The 21,772-nt window shown below is 34.1% G+C and overlaps 3 protein-coding genes across 3 annotated transcripts; all 3 read right to left on the bottom strand.

Annotated features, from left to right (window-relative positions):
• Positions 1-616: 616 nt before the first annotated feature.
• On the bottom strand, positions 617-3,395 carry LOC112011899 (protein PATRONUS 1). The gene is made up of 5 exons (XM_024044245.2): positions 3,222-3,395; positions 1,906-2,013; positions 1,354-1,806; positions 1,214-1,272; positions 617-1,102 (listed from the first exon to the last, which is right to left on the bottom strand). Exons 2-5 carry the CDS (start codon positions 1,961-1,963, stop codon positions 890-892), a joined length of 783 nt encoding a protein of 260 aa, XP_023900013.2. The 5' UTR covers positions 1,964-2,013; positions 3,222-3,395; the 3' UTR covers positions 617-889.
• Positions 3,396-4,010: 615 nt separating this feature from the next.
• On the bottom strand, positions 4,011-5,911 carry LOC112011902 (scarecrow-like protein 8). The gene is made up of 2 exons (XM_065772698.1): positions 5,484-5,911; positions 4,011-4,975 (listed from the first exon to the last, which is right to left on the bottom strand). Exons 1-2 carry the CDS (start codon positions 5,866-5,868, stop codon positions 4,215-4,217), a joined length of 1,146 nt encoding a protein of 381 aa, XP_065628770.1. The 5' UTR covers positions 5,869-5,911; the 3' UTR covers positions 4,011-4,214.
• A 13,139-nt stretch (positions 5,912-19,050) lies between these two features.
• Positions 19,051-21,218, bottom strand: LOC112011888 (scarecrow-like protein 8). Its single transcript, XM_024044226.2, has one exon. It carries the CDS (start codon positions 21,087-21,089, stop codon positions 19,191-19,193), a length of 1,899 nt encoding a protein of 632 aa, XP_023899994.2. The 5' UTR covers positions 21,090-21,218; the 3' UTR covers positions 19,051-19,190.
• Positions 21,219-21,772: the final 554 nt, after the last annotated feature.

Here is a 21,772-nt window from a genome sequence, read left to right as displayed (position 1 = left end):
AGTATATTATGTTTCCGCTTCATACGTTCTTTACAAAATAGGATTTTTTTTTTTTTTTTTTAAGTGTTGGTTGTTTACACAATATTTTTTAGATGCGTTTCTCTAAAAAAATTCAACCGAACAAGTTTTTATAAGTGGGATTCACCAAATTTTTGTTTTTAAAACATGAAACTCGATGTGATTTTTGTCCACATTATCCTCAGAGTTCATTTTGATTTTTATCTACATTATCCTGAGAATTCATTAGCTTCGGAATACAATCCTTTCAATTCTAATTCACAGTTAATTTATTTATTAGTGTAGTGTATATATGGTACCACATCATTAGATATGATTCAAAGTAAACATGCCTGCTGCTACTAGACGGTCTCTCTCAAAGATCCCCCAGAGATATCTAACATCAACATTTGAGGTTCATACCCTCAAGTTTCAAAAACATGTTAATACATCATTCTTGAACTAAAATGAAAAATCCAGGACTAAAGCAAAAGATAGTTCTACAATCTCTGAGTTAGTCTGAATTGCCAACTCTCATAAGTCACAAAGGTAACAAATTAGATTAATCCAACTATGCTTCATTTTAAAATCATTCAGACATTCACCCCAACCAGCAATGAAATTCTGAACAAGGTAACATTCTATTACTTAACAAGCAGCTAAAACAAATTTCGGAACAAGGCAACAAAGAAGAAAACATTCTTTCTGGGGCTACAACCAGCAATGAAATTCTGAAAAAGGCAACATTCTATTATTTAACACAGCTAATATGAGTCTAGAATATGAAAGTCTGCATTTCAATCCATCCAAGAGAAAGAGGAAGAAGGGAGAGAATTGTCATCGCATTCTTGCCACAGATTGCATACAAGAGAACAAACATTTACACGAGAAATCAGTTCTTCGTCACTTCTGGAGTCTCCATCAACTTAAAATTGATGAAGTCGCAGTCCTTCCAGGGAGTGAAATGATTCAGCGATCTTGGGGTTTTGAAAGGAGGTGGAGAGGCAGGCATGCCTGACAGCTCATGCTTCCAAGAAGACGCATCATCTTCAATCAGCAGCTCAGCCATCTCTTCCAATTCGAAGTACTTCAAGGGGCTTTCAGGCTGAACCAATAAAGGAGAGTAATTATTAAAGGCTCCTTGAAGAAAAAAAAGGGTTAAGACAACAAACCAAAAACATAAAAAAATTTGTCTAAGAGAAAAATGCCAACAAACCTTGAATTTAATCCACACTGGTGGTGCAGCACACGGAGATGCTAAGCACTTGGAATGATCTTAACAGAAAACAATAAATCAATCAACAAACAAATTTCTAGGAAAAATTGCAAATATACATGTTAACAAAGTTTGATTACCATTATCTAGCCCAACTGTCGTCAGAAATTCATCAATGTCCATAGCCTTAGTCTGTGCTTTGATGCATTCTTGATGATTGTGCAAAAAATTTTCCTCAGCAATAGGATGAAGTGCTTCCTGTGCCGCCACACTAAACTTCTGGTTAAGATTCTTATTTGATGCCCCATGCAGATGTGGCTTGCTAGAGTTTGAAATGTCAGAAAGTGCTTTCCTGGTACCAGTCTTCACCTTCTCTGAGGCTTTAGAGATGCTTTTCTTTTTGCTTGTATCATTTCTTATTTGTGAGGCACCAGATTCTTCACCAATGAAAGCGAGATTCTTGGAAGAAGTTTGCTTTTTTGGTGCATGATTTAGATCAGGCTTCCCTGAGTTCGACAAATCACCAAGTGGTCTCCTTCCGCCAAGACCTCCTTTCCCTTTCAGGACGTTAGTCTTACCCCCAACAGAAGAACCTGCAATTGATATCATAAGGTTAGACCAACGTAGCCCAAGAGATTAGTGGAGAGAAATGAGTAATTTAAAGCATTGTACAAAAAACTTTGATAATGTACCATTGTGGGGAATAAGAAAATTCTGATCTTGAATCAGACGACCAGAATGCATTGCCATTCTCGATTTTCCAGGCAAAATTCAAATCAACAGCCCGCAAAGCTAGCAACCTATGAATGAGTAACCAAGCATATGAAACACAGAACAAGCAGTAGATTTAACAGATTTTATTGTAATACAAACAGAGTAAAACTAGGAAACAAAAATGAACGATCAAATAACATCCAATGCCCTCTACTAGCGGCATCCTAAGACTCCATCTTGTAAGATGTGCATCTAATCTTTAATTAGATGTATAGAAAATACTAATCACTTCCACCCAACCCCACCCAACCAATTTCCATCTCCTATCAAACAGCATGACATTAAAAACACCAAACCAAGAAGATTTGAAGTATTCTTGTTACTAATAGTATCACCAACTGCTTCACCTCCCTATATTTCTTACAAATTGCTAGAGAAATAGGCAAGAATTGAATTGCATTAGTCTAACATTCTTAATGCACAGATCAATTACATAATATAATATCACAAATTAAAGTTTCTTTAAAAGAATCATCTCCCCATTCATCAAAAAGAAAAACAAGTCCCCTCTCCTACATCACCAAGAACAAGACTCCTCCATGACGACACTGCGAAAGCCAGAAAGAAATTTTAAAAAATAACAACATTGTGATACAGTAATCTTCTATTCAGTTGGATTAAACTAATCCCTCTTTCTTTTCCTTTTTAATTTTCTTGGGTACAAGGGGAGTGCCCTAAATAAAGAAAGAATCAAAGGCTTCAAATTTATAATTATCTTTCTTTTCTTCTTCAATTTTTCTTGGCAACCAAACAGAGCATGGTTAATTTCTTGTTTTCTCCAATATTCAATTTCAGAAAAATGAAAGCTTTATTCCGAAGAAGAAAATGCACGAAACCCTAATAATCATAACACACAAAAGAAAGCCCTTTCTCAGATAATAAAAAGATAAATCTTCTAATTTTCATGCGTAAGCCCTAAGATCCTTTAGAAAATCAAAAACCCTAATAGGAAATTCCCAAAAACACTTTTCCCTTTTGTTTGGTTGTTGAGAAAATGGCACTTCGGTCTCTGATTTGATTCTTATCTAGACTTGATCAAGTGGAAACATTCAAGTTCTTGAACCCTAAGTAATGAAACCCTGCATTAAATATTTAATTTTTCTAACTAACCCACATTTTCTCGGCAACCAAACACCTTTTCCTTCTACTTTTTATTTGATATTCTTTAAAAATTTATCTACTTTTCAATCAGATCAGAAAAAAAAATAAAATAAAACTAAGAAGGAGAACTCACAGATAGGTTTCAAGGAGGAGATCTTTCTCTATCGTTTTAAGATTTTCTCGGGACTTTCTCATCGATTTTCTTGCTTTTTCTCTGCGAATTCTCTGTTTCTTCTTGTAGGCAAATTTTGAAAATGGGTCTTTCAATTAGGTTGGTGCTATATATATTGAGGACTCCATGGGTTCTAACGGTAACATTTTGCGCTTTTACATTATTGCCCCTCACTGAGATAGTTACCGATATAAGGTAGGTACCACCAATACCATTCCGAATTTTTTAATTTTTTTGCCATCTGAATATATGAAAATTCCTAGTGGTTTTTTTTTTTTTTATCAAATTAATTTTATTGTGGCCAAAATACCACCTACATTTGTATACTTTTAATCCACACTTTTATTAGTTCAAATTTTTGCATTCTTCTAGTTCCAATTTTTTTCATACATTTCCATAAGTACATATTCCTTTTCTTCTTCTTTTTTAAAGGTAGTACAAATTCTTATTTACTGGCTTTATTCAATTATGCTTTTTATAACAAAATTCAGTCAAATTTTTTTAAAAAAAAATTTAACTCAATTAAACAGCCTGTTGTTTATATTTCATCCCATGTATTCGTAATATATAAATACATGATGAATATAACACAATTTTTAGAATTAAATGAGAAATTAACTGTTTTATAGATCAAATTAGAATTTCAACACTTTTGATTGAGTTTTGTACTTTAGGAATTAAATGAGAAATGAATTTTTTTTTTAAGTTGATTAAAGAACAAATCAAAAGTGTATTGGTTGAGGGAAGAAATTAACAAAATCAAATGTATAAGAACAAAATTGAAATTATTCTAAAGGACAAGCAATTTAGTTGGGCCTCTTTTTATTTATAAATAGCTTTATAGCTTATTTTGATGTCTTGGATTTTTTAAAAAGAGAAGACCTAATATTAAGGCCCATCAGGGTCAGAAGCCTTTAAGGGCTTTGAAGGCTTCTAAAACTAAAGAAAATGAAGTTAACTCCAAGCAGATGCGACTGTGAGGGTCCGGCCCATCCAACCAATGCAAACGCCACCGTTTTGATCTGTAACCGTGAAACCCGGGTTGACTCGGTTCTCAGCAGTGAGTTTAGCTTTTAATGTTTCGGACACGTTTTGACTCAGTGATTTTAACTCGAACCCAGCCATTCCCATCCGGGCCCGCCACTTCCCAAAAACCTCGCATCTTTCCACACGATCCCTCCCTTCACAAGCAACCGAGTTCCCTAACTTCCGACCCAGTCCCTCCTCGATCTTAACTCGCTCCGAGTTATCCCTTTTCATCGTTGCTTCGAACGAGTCAAACAGGGCACCGTAATACGAGCAAGTCTCCGTCACCCGCGCCATAAACGGCGCCGTATTTGTGTTCATCTCCTGCTCTACCAAAATCACCACGCGCGGCCCCAGCCCCTTCACGCGCCTAAGCAACTCGTCGCGAGGGTTGTCCCTCGAAACGCTCTCGTCAGCCATTCTGTACAATTTGAAAGCGAAATTCACCACCAGCGACTCGTCCGGTTCGCAACCCAGCGACTCGCGAGTCAGCTCGCCGAGTTTTAGAATCGTTACTGTTTTAAATGCGAAACAGACCCCAACTTTCTTCGCTTCTTGAGTCAGGGCGTTCCCAACTTTCGTTAGCCTCTCTTGGGAGCTATTATCTGCTACAGCTGTGATCTTTACAATGAAGGACTTCCCGTTCTGACGCGCCGCGAGCGCGTGGAGAAGATACACATACTGACCACCTTGCCCGATATCAAAGTCAATTATTAACTCGCTCCGAGTTATCCCTTTTCATCGTTGCTTCGAACGAGTCAAACAGGGCACCGTAATACGAGCAAGTCTCCGTCACCCGCGCCATAAACGGCGCCGTATTTGTGTTCATCTCCTGCTCTACCAAAATCACCACGCGCGGCCCCAGCCCCTTCACGCGCCTAAGCAACTCGTCGCGAGGGTTGTCCCTCGAAACGCTCTCGTCAGCCATTCTGTACAATTTGAAAGCGAAATTCACCACCAGCGACTCGTCCGGTTCGCAACCCAGCGACTCGCGAGTCAGCTCGCCGAGTTTTAGAATCGTTACTGTTTTAAATGCGAAACAGACCCCAACTTTCTTCGCTTCTTGAGTCAGGGCGTTCCCAACTTTCGTTAGCCTCTCTTGGGAGCTATTATCTGCTACAGCTGTGATCTTTACAATGAAGGACTTCCCGTTCTGACGCGCCGCGAGCGCGTGGAGAAGATACACATACTGACCACCTTGCCCGATATCAAAGTCAATTACATGAATTTTGTTACCGCGGTTGTTGTTGTCCGATTTAGTATCGGACTCATCTAATGTAGCTTCGAGAATTGCGAGGTTGGCAGCCATGAACCCAAGCATGAAACACGGCGACATATCGTACAGCAACTGAGTCGACTCGACGTGTTCTTTATAGAAAAGCTCACCCACGGGAGGTGGGTTTTCAACCGAGTTAACACGGGATTTCAAAGCGGATACCCAGTAACTCATCAGCCTCTCCTCCGAATTCCCTTTGGGATTCGAGAAGCGAGCCAAGCGCGTGAGGATCTCCGACGCGACCTGGCTTTTGCCCTCTGAAATGTTCGTCGCAGCATCGATTATACACTGTTCCGAGCTAGTCATTTTTATATATAAAAATAAAAATTTGAACTTGTTTATATTTCATCCCATGCATTCGTAATATATAAATACTCCTGGCTACGTAGCTTTCAACCATTCAGAGTGACAGAGTGGAGCATGTATTCCAGGAAGGGAATAAATGTGCCAACGCGCTTGCAAAAAGGGGTTGTTCTTTGTTGGAGGATATTCTGTTTAACCAGAAGTATAAGTATCTATATATATATATATACTAGTTGGAAGGGAATAAATGTGCCAACGCGCTTGCAAAAAGGGGTTGTTCTATGTTGGAGGATATTCTGTTTAACCAAAAGTATAAGAATCTATATATATATATACTAGATAGATAGAGATATATAATAGTGACAACGAGACGTGCAAAAAGGGGTTGTTCTTTGTTGGAGGATATTCTGTTTAACCAGAAGTATAAGTATCTATATATATATATACTAGTTGGAAGGGAATAAATGTGCCAACGCGCTTGCAAAAAGGGGTTGTTCTTTGTTGGAGGATATTCTGTTTAACCAGAAGTATAAGTATCTATATATATATATACTAGTTGGAAGGGAATAAATGTGCCAACGCGCTTGCAAAAAGGGGTTGTTCTTTGTTGGAGGATATTCTGTTTAACCAGAAGTATAAGTATCTATATATATATATACTAGTTGGAAGGGAATAAATGTGCCAACGCGCTTGCAAAAAGGGGTTGTTCTTTGTTGGAGGATATTCTGTTTAACCAGAAGTATAAGTATCTATATATATATATACTAGTTGGAAGGGAATAAATGTGCCAACGCGCTTGCAAAAAGGGGTTGTTCTTTGTTGGAGGATATTCTGTTTAACCAGAAGTATAAGTATCTATATATATATATACTAGTTGGAAGGGAATAAATGTGCCAACGCGCTTGCAAAAAGGGGTTGTTCTTTGTTGGAGGATATTCTGTTTAACCAGAAGTATAAGTATCTATATATATATATACTAGTTGGAAGGGAATAAATGTGCCAACGCGCTTGCAAAAAGGGGTTGTTCTTTGTTGGAGGATATTCTGTTTAACCAGAAGTATAAGTATCTATATATATATATACTAGTTGGAAGGGAATAAATGTGCCAACGCGCTTGCAAAAAGGGGTTGTTCTTTGTTGGAGGATATTCTGTTTAACCAGAAGTATAAGTATCTATATATATATATACTAGTTGGAAGGGAATAAATGTGCCAACGCGCTTGCAAAAAGGGGTTGTTCTTTGTTGGAGGATATTCTGTTTAACCAGAAGTATAAGTATCTATATATANATTAATGTTCTTTATAAAATAAATAAAACACTTTATATCATCATTCAAACTTATTACTACTATCTTAAACTCAAAATACGTAAAGAAAATTGTTGGATTGTTAAAATTTAGTGAAAGTATTTTAGACATTACACAATGTAATATTTTAATAATCATAAAATTTCATTAGAGTTTAACTAAGAGAATAACAATATAACATATTTACTCTTTTCCAAAATATTAAGGGGAAAGTTGCTCGATTTTAAAGTTTAAGGTGGAATTTTGAATTACCCCAAACATAAAGGATGAAAGAGTGTTTTATCCCAAGTTTTTTATTATTATTTTTTGTGTGTAAAACTATGTGTTTTTACTTAAAATATTATGTAAAGATAAAAATACAATAAAAAATACAAAAAGTCAACCCAAGAAAACTAAACGTGATTTTTGGCTCAACAAAATTGAGTAAACAAAAAAAAAAAAAAAAAAAGGTTCTAGAAACACAACATAATGGTACAACATTTTCCTAATACCTTTATAATTTTTTTTTTTTTTGGACTCGTAAAGAAATGATACTATAGTAGTTGTGAAAATATTATAACGACATCAAAATGTCTTAATATTTTTACAAGAGAAATGTTATGAGTAAACAAAAAAAAAAAAAAAAAAAAGTTCTAGAAACACAACATAATGGTACAACATTTTCCTAATACCTTTATAATTTTTTTTTTTTTTGGACTCGTAAAGAAATGATACTATAGTAGTTGTGAAAATATTATAACGACATCAAAATGTCTTAATATTTTTACAAGAGAAATGATATGTCTGTAATATTTTTACAACAAATTATAAAGCAATAGGTTGTTATTGGTTGGTAAAAAATAATTTCATTGATAAGTTAAAATTAGAACCAATAATAATTTATTATAAAAGTGTTGTGAAAAATGTCATGAATGTCGCACTTTTTTTTTTCGCAAAACCTTTATTTTTAGTTGTGGTTGGTTCCAATATGATAGTTTATTTTGGCATATAAGGAATTACCACCTCAACAGTTGTGAAAATATTGTGGCAATTTATTGTGTTAATATATATTTTTTGGGTAACAGCTCATACGTAGATTAAAAAAATAAAAAGCATATTCAATAGGTGATATTTCCAAAAAGAAAAAGGAAAAAAAAGAAATGAAAAGCCAATGAAACAGTTTTGATTGAATAAACCAAAACTATAGTAGCTTTGGTACTGTAGCTTTGCACATTGACTTTTTTTTTATATATAGCCATGATCAATACAACACAACAGCAAGTCTGAATTTAGAATTAAATGAGAAATTAATTGTTTTATTTTATATGTCAAATTAAAATTTCAATACTATTGATTTAATTTGATACTTTTGGAGTTAAATGAGAAATGCATTTTTAAAAGTTGAGTTAAGATAAAATTGATACAACTAATGGTTGAGGGACAAAAATAACAAAATCAAACGTATAAGAACAAAATTGAAATTATTCTAGTAATCTTGTTTGATACATGTATTTAAACACATGTTTTTAGTTTTTAAATAATATTACATGTATTTTTACACACTTTTCCACCCACACATATTTCTTAAAAATATAAATAACGTTACTAGAATAACATTACCAAATGGCCTCTAAATTCAAGACACAATTTAGTTGGGCCTCTTTTTATTTATAAATAGCTTTATGTCTTATTTTAATGTCTTGGATTTTTTTTTTTTAAAACAGAAGGCCCCTCTGTGACCTAAGATTAAGGCCCATCAGGGTCAGGAGCCTTGAAGGGCTTTGAAGACCACAGGGCTCCTTTTACTTCAAGCTCCAAGCACTTAGGATCAGCTGTGAAGACTTTTAAAACTAAAGAAAATTTCTCTAAAATGGGTAAAAACTAAAAAGAATCAGAAGCATTTTGCAGTGTACTCTCTTTCAGTCCACATATAATGTGGGGAACAGCATACACATTCCATCACTAAATTCTTGAGCAACCAATGCCATTTTTTCCCTATATTTGAACATTTCCCTCTCTCTCTCTCTCTCTCTCTCTCTCTCTCTCTCTCTCTCTCTCTCTTTTTCTTTTTTCAGTAGAAAAGTCAAATGAATTTGCACCTAGTCATCTAGATAAGCTTTCATGTTATACTCTAGCTTCTAATCTTGTTGAAACCCTGTTTAATGGCACTACTGACATGCTAGCCTCAAAAGGGTTTTTTTTCCCCCCCTATAAGTAGTTGATATTTAATTACGCATTGCTAAAAAGCATCTTGTATATATAATTATATATATTAGAGCAATTCAGGCAAAAGTTGATGTTATCAGGATGGAGGTTGGATGCCTTGTTGTTTTGTAGTTGTTTTCTTCTTGAATAAAATTCTTCCTTTAACAAAAAAGAGCAATTCATACAAGATAAAATTTTATAAAATAATAATAAAAGTAAAAAAGTCACCAAAGATATCTTTTGATACATTATGTATTATGTTGGGACACCATAATTCGGCTTTCTACAACTACTCTAAAATTTAATAGACTCGCGAAACACAGAGTCGATTGACATAAAATGATTGAGTGCGACTTTCTTATCACCAATTAGTTTTGAGGTGAAATATCATATAAATCACAGTCCGAAATAACACAAAATCGAAAAAGTCCAAGTCATACTCAAATCTATATTTTACCAGAATCTTCTTTTCTTTTTTTTCATTCTTTCTTTTTATTTTTCTCCCTAAAAGATGTACTTCTAGAGCTGTTGGGGTATCACATATGAAACCTACCGCCTCTAATTTAGTCAATGGTACATTTGAATGGGTCAAGTAATCGACTTGGATACAGAACCAAAAAAAAAAAAAAAAAAAAAGTCTAAAAACCATGAGCATTTTCCGCATTCACTGCATTCCCATTTTCCCTGCGTTAAAAAAAAAAAAAAAAAAAAAAAAAAAAAAAAAAAAAAAAAAAAAAAAAAAAAAAAAAAAAAAAAAAAAAAAAAGAAGTCTAAAAACCATGAGCATTTTCCGCATTCACTGCATTCCCATTTTCCCTGCGTTAACCATGCAATTTGTTTGAAATAAGGTTCTCGATGGTCTTTTACTGGTCTTTACACGTGGTCTTTTATTAGTCTTTACACGTGGTCAGACCACGAAAGCAAATGCACCTTATTCCTTATTAGCACAAACAAAAATGTCAACTTTTAGTCTTGTGTAAATAGTGTCTCATTTGCTCATACAAGAAACATATATGGGTAAAAGTAAAACACTATCAACTTCTCTTAGAAATTACTCAAAACGTTTCTCATATTATATATGTGACATACACGAAGTTCAGTTTGTCATTGACAGATCAAAATTTGGAAAGAATAGCACTAGCTAAAATAGTATGAAATACCTAAAATACCTTTAGTTTTGTCATTATAAGAATATTATAAACGTTTTTTTATTTTATTTTTTCCATTTTGAATTTTTCAAAACCAGGTTCTCTAGCCCTCATAGGCAATGTTATATTTTAAACTTTCTTCCTAGAATTGCAACATGCATGGTCCTTGTCTTGTTGTTAAAAATAATTAGAGTAAGATTGTATCAATATTTATTTTATGATTATAAAATCCTCTAATATAAAGTGTAATTTCAAAAGCACAAAGGAGATCCTTAATATTATAACGACAACAAAATATCTTAATATTTTCACAAGAGAAATGTTATGTTCACAATATTTTCACAACAAATTATAAAGTAGTAGGTTGTTATGGGCTGTTATTGGTGGGCAAAAAAGTAATTTTCTTGATAAGTTTTAATTAGAATCAATAAAAATTTACCACCTATAATCTGTTATAAAAGTGTAGTGAAAAATATTGTGAATGTTGCACTTTTATTTTTCACAAAACCTTTATTTTAAGTTGTAGTTGGTACTAGAGTGATATTTTATTATTTTATTTTGGCCTATAAAGAATTAATATCTCAACAATTGTAAAAATATTGTAATAATTTATCGTATTAATATAAATATTTTTAGGTTAATAGCTCATACGTAGATCAAAAAAATAAAAATAAAAATAAAAAGCATATTCAATAGGCGATATCTTCTAAAAAAGAAAAGAAAAGGAAAGCCAGTGAAATAGTTTTGATTGAATAAACCAAAACTAGTGTAGCTTTGCACGTTGACTCTTTTTATGTTTAGACATGATGAATATAAGACAATAGCAAGTCTGAATTTAGAATTAAATGAAAAATTATTGTTTTATTTTATATGTCAATTTAGAATTTCAGTACTTTTTATTTAATTTGATACTTTTGGAATAAAATGATGTAGGGTCAGATTTGGCAGCCCAGGCCCAAGAGGGATGGGTTAAGAGCCCAATGAACCCAAAACAATGAATTTGTAGAGAGTTGGCGAAAGAGCTGGACTAGGAGTGAATCAAACAGAGATTAATTATATCGTTTGAGGATTCATTGACATAAGATTACATTCATCTTCCTTTACAAATGTCTGTCCGAAGAGGTTTATTATTAAAATGTGAGGTGGTTACAATTCTTAGAACTACAATGAATTTGTCTAATTCCTTTCTCCCCTCCTTTTTTCGATCCCTATTATCAGAGACCTCTCTTGCTTATATAGCACCCCTTTCTATCATCTCCATCGTCCATTTGTTCCTTATCTAAGCATCCACTTGAGTGCATGTCCCATCAGGTACTCTCTTTGCCTCTCCGTGAGTGGTAGTAGCTGAGATTACACTGTTAAGGGGTTTTCTCCACATTAATGCAGCCAGAAAAGCAGCTGCAGTGCATTTAATGTGGTGATGGCAGCTTTTCCTTAAGATATTTTCTCGTCCTAATCATCCCCAGATACGCTCAGAGCTTATCTTTATCGTGGGGATTGCCCGAGGGTCCATTCGGACCTTCTATTCGCTGGCTGGGTCAAGACTATTTACGTCGGAGGAGTGTAATCTCTTCGGACGAAATGTGATCTCTTCGGACATTACTCTTCTCTTACTTCTGGGTTGGCTGCGTTCAGATGAATCCTACCCCGACCCGCTATTATTCTTCGGACGTACAGTATCTCTCGGGACAGGGCCCACAGCCCAATAAGTATGTCTGGGCTTTCATCCCCCACAAATGAGAAATGCATTTTTAAAAGTTGATTAAAGATAAAATTGATACAACTAATGGTTAAGGGACGAAATTAACAAATAAAATGTATAAGAACAAAATTGAAAATTCTTATTTTCCTAATTTAATATAGGATTTTGAAAACGACCACGGGTGTTTTCAATATACAGAAAATATTTTTAATGACATAGTTGTAAATAAATTGAAAATAATGGACCCCACATATTTGTCCAAACTCTTTATCTCTTAAATTATGGAGTTTATTTTTATCACAAAAAGAAGTTTCACACTTCAAATTAATGATGAGCTCTATTCTCTTATTATTATCCAAAAAAAAAAAAAGTAATCTACATATTACTTTTTGTAAATATTTAAAAAAAAAAAAACTCAAAAATAGAAATAATCTCCCAAACAATTATTTTTGTTTTTAGTATTTTAAAAATTATTGTTAAAAGTGGGAGCTAAACACATAAAATATAAAATTATTATCTGAAAACTAGTTTCAAGTTCAATTTTTGAAAATTGTTTTTATACTATTTTGAAAACAAAACAAAAATTCTTCTCCCAGTCAGCCCCTTAAATTCTAGAGGACAAACAATTTAGTCGGCCCTCTTTTTATTTATAAATAGCTTTATGTCTTTTTTTTTTTTTTTTTTTTTGAGGGGGAAATAGCTTTATGTCTTATTTTAATGTTTTGGATTTTTTTTTTTTTTTTTTAAGAGAAGGCCCCACTGTGACCTAAGATTAAGGCCCATCAGGGTCATGAGCATTGGTGGGCTTTGAAGACCGCAAGGCCTTATTTTGCTTCAAGCTCCAAGCACTAAGGATCAGCTGTGAAGACTTTTAAAACTAAAGAAAATTTCTCTAAAATGGGTAAAAACTAAAATGAATCAGAAGCATTTTGCAGTGTACTCTCTTTCAGTCCACATATAATGTGGGGAACAGCATACACATTTCATCACTAAATTCTTGAGCAACCAATGCCATTTTTTCCCTATATTTCTTTCTCTCTCTCTCTCTCTCTCTCTTTTTTTTTTTTTTTCAGTAGAAAAGTCAAATGAATTTGCACCTAGTCATCTAGATAAGCTTTCATTTTGTTGAAACCCTGTCTAATGGCAATACTGACATGCTAGTCTTAAAAGGGTTTTTCTTTTTTTTCCTATGAGTTGATATTTAATTACACATTGCTAAAAAGCATCTTGTATATATAATTATATATATTAGAGCAATTCATGCAAAAGTTGATGTTATCAGGAGGGAGGCTGGATGCCTTGTTGTTTTGTAGTTGTTTTCTTCTTGAATAACATTCCCCTTTAATAAAAAAAGAGCAATTCATACTAAATAAAAATTTATAAAATAATAATAAAAGTAAAAGAGTCACCAAAGATATCTTGACTAGTAAGTTTCAATTAACTTAATTAGTAAAGTCTTTTATCGTAGAATAAAATATCTAAGTTTCAACCCTGCCTATACCAAAAGTCAATTGATATCTTGATCCAATAATAAAGAACAATTATTAGAAGCGGACACTATAAATTAAACTATCACTCAAAAGTTGGTCCATATATATATATATATATGGACTGTAACATGTTTGGCTTCCATATTATATATTTTAACATAAAGTAATCCGTGAACTCCAATATAAGGATTCAACTTGCTCTTTCCTTTCCTCCAGCTAGCATTCTAAAGTGTCTTCAAATTAAATATCATATTATTAAAAAATTGTTGTCTACGATAAATGTCCAATGGAAATTTTAAATGGAATCCCTCGTGCACAAGTCATGGGTTCATGGCCCCTCTTCATATCATTAACAATCAATTAATTTGTGCAATGGTTTGGTGGAAAAGTCCAAATACATACTCATAATATTTGATACATTATGTATTATGTTGAGCATCATAATTCGACTCTTTCTGACCACTCTAAAAATTAATAGACTCGCAAAACACAATGTCAATTGTCATAAAATAATTTAGTGCAACTTTTTTATCACCAATTAGTTTTGAGATAAAGTGACATAAATCACAGTCCGACATATCACAAAATCGAAAAAGTCTAAGTCATACTCGAATCTATATTTTACCAGAATCTTTTTTTTTTTTTTTCTCTCCCTAATTGATGTACTTCTAGAGCTGTTGGGGTATCACATGTGAAACCTACCGCCTCTAATTTAGTCAATGGTACATTTGAAGGGGTCAAGTAATCGATTTGGATACAGAACCAAAATAATAATAAAAGTCTAAACCATGAGCATTTGACACATTCACTGCATTCCCATTTATCTTGCATAATAGCCATGCATTTTGTTTAAAATAAGGTTCTCGATGGTCTTTTATTAGTCTTTACACGTGGTCAGACCACGAAAGCATATACACCTTATTAGCACGAACAAAAATGTCAAATTTTATTCTTGTGTAAATAGTGTCTCATTTGCTCATTCAAGAAACATATATGGGTAAAACTAAAAGTAAAACACTTTTAAGTTCCCTTAGAAATTACTCAAAATGTTTCCCATATTATATATGTGACATATACGAAGTTCAGTTTGTCATTGACTGATTGAAATTTGGAAAGAATAGCACTAGCTAAAATAGTATGAAATACCTAAAATACCTTTAGTTTTGTCATTATAAGAATATTATAAACTTTTTTTTTCCTATTTTGAATTTTTCAAAACCAGGTTCTCTAGCCCTAATAGGCAATGTTATATTTTAAATTTTCTTCCTAGAATTGAAACATGCATGATCCTTGTATTGTTGTTAAAAATACTTAGAGTAATATTGTATCAATATTTATTTTATGATTATAAAATCCTCTAATATAAAGTGTAATTTCAAAAGCACAAAGGAGATCCTTGTTCCAAAGAGGTTAGAGTTGTTTACCTCAAATTTATTGCATCAATTTGCTATGAAATAAAATATTCCATGAATCTCACCTACAACTAGTGGAAATTCAAAGAATATAGAGGATTGTCTCTCATTAATTATATGTAACCAAAAGGGATGTTAATAGGTTAGGTTTAGTGATTTTTTTTAACTCAACCTGACCTTAACATGAAGTATCAGGAAATCTTCAATTGTGTTTGAGAATATTTAATTTTTTACAATTTAAGTACTCGAACCCCAGCTATGTGTGTCGATTTAATATAAAAATGTAGGTGGTAATTTGGTCTGTAATGTTTTTTTGGACGGTTAGAATTTAAAATTATGTGATGTGAAGCAATTTATACTATTATTTTGGATTTTATGGTTTTTTTTAGTGGTCTAAACATGCTGTATTAGCCTGAAACTTGAGAATTATAAATTTATAATACTTATTGTAAAAGTGCTAGTTAATACTTTATTTTAGTTAAATAGTGAGTAGTATATTAGTTGTTCACTCGTTCTACTAAATTCATGGTAAGAGAAACCGGATACGCTTTGGTTTTCCAAATTGAGTTTGAGATATTTAAAAAAAAAAAAAAAATTTAAAAGGGTTTGGTATGAATTTGTTATGTAAAATATTTATAGACTGTTGGTTAATAAATTAAGCAATAAGTATATGTGAACATAGTTTTTTTTTTTTTTTTTTCCCAACCACTATGGGGTCTAGCAAAAGATTGTAAACCACATGATAGCCAAATAATAATAATAAATAAATACAAAGAATATTAGATAAAGAAATAGGCATCACAGTAAGGACTTAAGGCAGGGATTTTCCTATTCCAAGCTGATTGGTAGCAACTAGCAACTAGCAAACCAATAATAATGCTTGAAGTGTTCAGGCAACAAATGATACTTTTACACGGGGTACCTAAAAAACAAAATTTTACATATTAAAAAATTTTCAAATAATACTAGCCAATAATTTTGTTTAGGGTTACTTTTTCTTTTCCCTTTAAACTTATTTGAACACCCATATATCATTCAATTCTCTAAAAAAAAAAAGATCACCTATTCCGATATTCCCTCGTGCAATTTTTTCTTTAAAAAAATAAAACATATGTTAAGTTTCATTTACAATATTTTTAAAAAAGTTTTAGTTTCACCAACAAATACCATAAAATAAAGGATTTTGACCTTTATTACCTTTCTCTTACGTGACAGATTTTTTTTATCTTACTTTTGGTTTGGGTGACATCTAGTATAATCCACGGGCCATCAAATCCATGCTTTTTTTTTTTGGTCTCTGGATTACATAATACCTCATTGAATTATGTAATCCAATTCACTTCCTCTATAGCACGTTTGCTACCACTACTTTCCTATAATAAAAAAATAAAAATCTAGTAATAAATACCATTTACTTTTTGATGAATATCATTTAATTCATTTCTGCTCGTATGCAAATTATTTATTGAGTACTTGTTACACTTCCTATTTTTAGGAAACACAACAATAAATTTTTACCATCTGCCATCATGATAAAGCGCCATTCACTTCCCATTATATTGAGCATTCATGTTTCTCCACCAAAATTAAATCATGTCTGATTTCTCTATTTGTCTTTCGGTAAACTGTAGTATCCAATATAATATATATATATATATATTATTGGATATAATTTATTCTAGATTTTAATTTTTATATTTTAAAATATAATAATATATTAAATTCATAAATACATAGATCAAATGATAAATGAAATCTGATTAATATAAATTTTAGCGTGCATAAAAAATAATGAAAGAACATGTATTCTAAAAAGATCTTAGTTATTACACCATATCTTAATCCAACTAATACAATTCAAGAGATGTGTACTAGATGTAAAAAAATAAATGCAAATTCCTCCTTTCTCTCTTATTCTTATGTATACGTGAATTAAGTTAATATTTTCTTGTTTTTTACTATAATGTCATACACACACTCAACAAATATTAAATCAATGACCACATCTCTACTTTGTTCTCGTGAAATATTTCTCTCATGTTTTCTCTCACACCTTTTTCTATTTAGTTCTAGTCATCATAATACAAAATTCGAATGGAACAATGACGCATTGATCAAGAAATGTGGATCAATGTATGTACCTATGTATTTTTGTCTTAAAGGACTAGCTGTAAAGAACAAGGAGCACACCATGACACCATACTAGCCAATGATCCCACAAAACTAAAACAAAGGAATATATATATATATATATTATTGGATATAATTTATTCTAGATTTTAATTTTTATATTTTAAAATATAATAATATATTAAATTCATAAATACATAGATCAAATGATAAATGAAATCTGATTAATATAAATTTTAGCGTGCATAAAAAATAATGAAAGAACATGTATTCTAAAAAGATCTTAGTTATTACACCATATCTTAATCCAACTAATACAATTCAAGAGATGTATACTAGATGTAAAAAAATAAATGCAAATTCCTCCTTTCTCTCTTATTCTTATGTATACGTGAATTAAGTTAATATTTTCTTGTTTTTTACTATGATGTCATACACACACTCAACAAATATTAAATCAATGACCACATCTCTACTTTGTTCTCGTGAAATATTTCTCTCATGTTTTCTCTCATACCTTTTTCTATTTAGTTCTAGTCATCATAATACAAAATTCGAATGGAACAATGACGCATTGATCAAGAAATGTGGATCAATGTATGTACCTATGTATTTTTGTCTTAAAGGACTAGCTGTAAAGAACAAGGAGCACACCATGACACCATACTAGCCAATGATCCCACAAAACTAAAACAAAGGACCTACACTAACAGAGAACATGAATGGACCGAATCTCGAAAGTAAAACAGAATTCCATGCCTCCATAATCAAAATCTTCAACATCCTATTGTTTTCTTAAACTAGTAACACATATCATCATTAAAAAAATTGAATTGCTTATTCGAAGCACACCCATATGTGTATGTAAGAGAGAGAAAAAGAGAGAATCACTAGAAATATGTGTAAGATTAATCAAGAAACACCATCAAGTTGAAGCTTGATTTTTGTGCTCTCCTTTGAATACTGTAACTAATATTACTGCTAAAATGAAGTATTCTTTCAAGAATTCCTAGTGGCAAAACAAAATAATTTCAAAGTTGATTAGAGAATATAATTTGTCTGACTAAAATGGGCAATAATGGTAGGCTAGATATGCTGTTTTAGTTAGGGATTTGTAATGTGATTTTTCTTCATACTTACATTTGTTTTTATTACATTAAGGTCATCCTAGATCTAAAGCATATTCTAATTTCTACATTGGAAATAGCCCTTTCAGATTTGGCAAAACCTTTTTCAAATAACATTGTAGGTTCTTATAAAAGTAAACTTGTCTCAAAAGGAACATTTTGTTCGCAAAAATAAATACGCTGTAGCGAAATTTCCTCCATCACCATGTTAGGGTCCATTCTATTTTCGCAATAGAGAAAAAAAGTGCACCGTTCCCGCATCGACAAATTTCAAGGAACATACATTGTTTTTTGGTTACAATGCATGCATTTGCTCAGCAAGAGTGTTGTGGCAACAACAAATTTCACAGAAGTGACAGAACATGTGCTTTGTGAATCGTTATCACACACAAGTCACGACCATATGTTTCCTAATAATGAAATTGCTTGGTCTTTCTAGTTTGTACTACAATCCAATGCACCGTGGGTGTCTGATGATCCAAGCATAGCAAAAATTTCGAAAAAACTAAAACCCAAATGTAATAATCCACCCAAAAAATATATATATATATAATTTCATTAAGTGGAGCCCTCAAATTGTTGGTAATGTAAACGCAATTCCAAGCAACAAAGTCAGCCATATACCAAACTAAAACAACTTTCACTAAGTGGTCAGTGCAAACCCAAATGATAAGAGAGAAAAACAAAATAAAATGCAGTGGCACTAGAATTTCCTTATAATCCCAAACACTCTTTTATAATTGTTTCCGTTTGGTGGCTTTGTCTTTTGCTTCTTAAAAAAAAAAAAAAAATGAAAGAGAGAGAAAATGAGAAAAAAGAGTGAAGTTAACGCCAAGCAGATGCGACTGTGAGGGTCCGGCCCATCCAACCAATGCAAACGCCACCGTTTTGATCTGTAACCGTGAAACCCGGGTTGACTCGGTTCTCAGCAGTGAGTTTAGCTTTTAATGTTTCGGACACGTTTTGACTCAGTGGTTTCAACTCGAACCCAGCCATTCCCATCCGGGCCCGCCACTTCCCAAAAACCTCGCATCTTTCCACACGATCCCTCCCTTCACAAGCAACCGAGTTCCCTAACTTCCGACCCAGTCCCTCCTCGATCTTAACTCGCTCCGAGTTATCCCTTTTCATCGTTGCTTCGAACGAGTCAAACAGGGCACCGTAATACGAGCAAGTCTCCGTCACCCGCGCCATAAACGGCGCCGTATTTGTGTTCATCTCCTGCTCTACCAAAATCACCACGCGCGGCCCCAGCCCCTTCACGCGCCTAAGCAACTCGTCGCGAGGGTTGTCCGTCGAAACGCTCTCGTCAGCCATTCTGTACAATTTGAAAGCGAAATTCACCACCAGCGACTCGTCCGGTTCGCAACCCAGCGACTCGCGAGTCAGGTCGCCGAGTTTTAGAATCGTTACTGTTTTAAATGCGAAACAGACCCCAACTTTCTTCGCTTCTTGAGTCAGGGCGTTCCCAACCTTCGTTAGCCTCTCTTGGGAGCTATTATCTGCTACAGCTGTGATCTTTACAATGAAGGACTTCCCGTTCTGACGCGCCGCGAGCGCGTGGAGAAGATAAACATACTGACCACCTTGCCCGATATCAAAGTCAATTACATGAATTTTGTTACCGCGGTTGTTGTTGTCCGATTTAGTATCGGACTCATCTAATGTAGCTTCGAGAATTGCGAGGTTGGCAGCCATGAACCCAAGCATGAAACACGGCGACATATCGTACAGCAACTGAGTCGACTCGACGTGTTCTTTATAGAAAAGCTCATTCACGGAAGGTGGGTTTTCGACCGAGTTAACTCGGGATTTCAAAGCATAGACCCAGTAACTCATCAGCCTCTCCTCCGAATTCCCTTTGGGATTCGAGAACCGAGCCAGGCGCGTGAGGATCTCCGACGCGACCTGGCTTTTGCCCTCCGAAATGTTCGTCGCAGCATCGATTATACACTGTTTCGAGCAAGTCGAACCCGGCGAAGCGACCGACGATGAAGACGAGGACGAAGAAGACGAAGTCGGCGAGAGCGAGATTGGCGGCTTCTGACTCGTCGGACTAATCAGGTTCTGAATCGTCTCGGACCACTCGCTGTTAGCGTTGGTGATCACCGAAACGGCGTCGTTCTCTTCCTCGTTCACATCGTCGTCGTCGTCGTCTAATAACTGCTTCTCCAGCTCCTGAAGCCGATCATTCATAATCTTCTGCTCCGACACGTGGGACGACGACGTACTGACACACGGAACGCCAGGCAAGGCTTGGGCGTTGTTGTTGTTGTTGTTCGTAGCGACAATTCTGTTTCCGATGGAAATTGGCTGAGGGCGAAATTGCTGCAAGATTGGAAGGCTATACCTTTCTAGAGACGAAGTCGTAGTTGTTGATGCGGCGGAAAAGTCTATGGGTGAGAGCGGCGATATTGGAGAGGTGTGTAGAAAAGTGCGAGGCTTAACGTAGCGGGAGAAAAGGCCATTGAGCCCAGCTTGGTTGTTCTGAATCTGGTGGGCTTGGTAGTCGGAGAGAGTTCTTTTTCCGATCATTGTATGTGGCTGTTGTGGTTGCTGTTGTAGTTGTAGTTGTTGTTGTTGTTGATGATGGCGAGCGATCTGGGTCGATGGGTCGTGAAAAAGCCCCTGGAGGTTGGATCGGTAAGAGGGTTGTGGAGCTTGGTTCGTGGATCGGCCGGTGAAGAAGTCTGGGGCCCCACCACCCGTGAACCCCGATGCCATGTTTTTTGTGATTATTTGGGTTGGTAGTTTTTGAGAAAGAATGAGAGAAGGTAGAAAGAGAGAGAGAGAGAGAGAGATTAAAGGAGGAAATGGTGTTTGAAGAAACGCATGGGACAAAGAGAGAGTTTCTTATTGAATTGATTCTGATGAATATAACGGAGGGGTGAGGTGGGGTGTGGGGGCTCCAACTTAGCAATTTGCCCTTTCGATTTTTGGAGGTTCTGGTTTTTCTCTCTCCTTTTTTTTCATTTTTAAAAGAGAAAATGTGAATGGGGTGGGAGTGGTGTACGCGTACCATGTGATCCTCACCGTTGGTTTTGACTTACTTTTTAATATTCATCAAAAAATATATATATATATTGAGTCGCGATTAATTCCGTATGCATGTACTTAGTTTCATACATTTTGTTTACCGTGTGAAAACGAAAAGAGCATAGCTAGAATAAATCTAATTCAATTACTTATAGAGTATTTTCAGAATGTGTGGGCATTTTGAATGGCAATTAACTCGATATGCGCTTGAAATTAGTGTCATATATTTTGTTCATAGTCACTACCCGAGAAAAGGAAAATTATAGCTAGACTTATAGAGTGTTCTCAGAATGTTTGATTATAAGCCAGTTTATTGCTATCAGTTTCCGAAATGTGATGACCGTGATTGATTTAATTGAGAATTAAAAGGG

Source organism: Quercus suber, unplaced genomic scaffold (genome assembly GCF_002906115.3).
Source record: "Quercus suber isolate HL8 unplaced genomic scaffold, Cork oak 2.0 scaffold_62, whole genome shotgun sequence".
Lineage (NCBI taxonomy): Eukaryota > Viridiplantae > Streptophyta > Magnoliopsida > Fagales > Fagaceae > Quercus > Quercus suber.
This window is presented reverse-complemented; position numbering and strand designations above follow the sequence as displayed.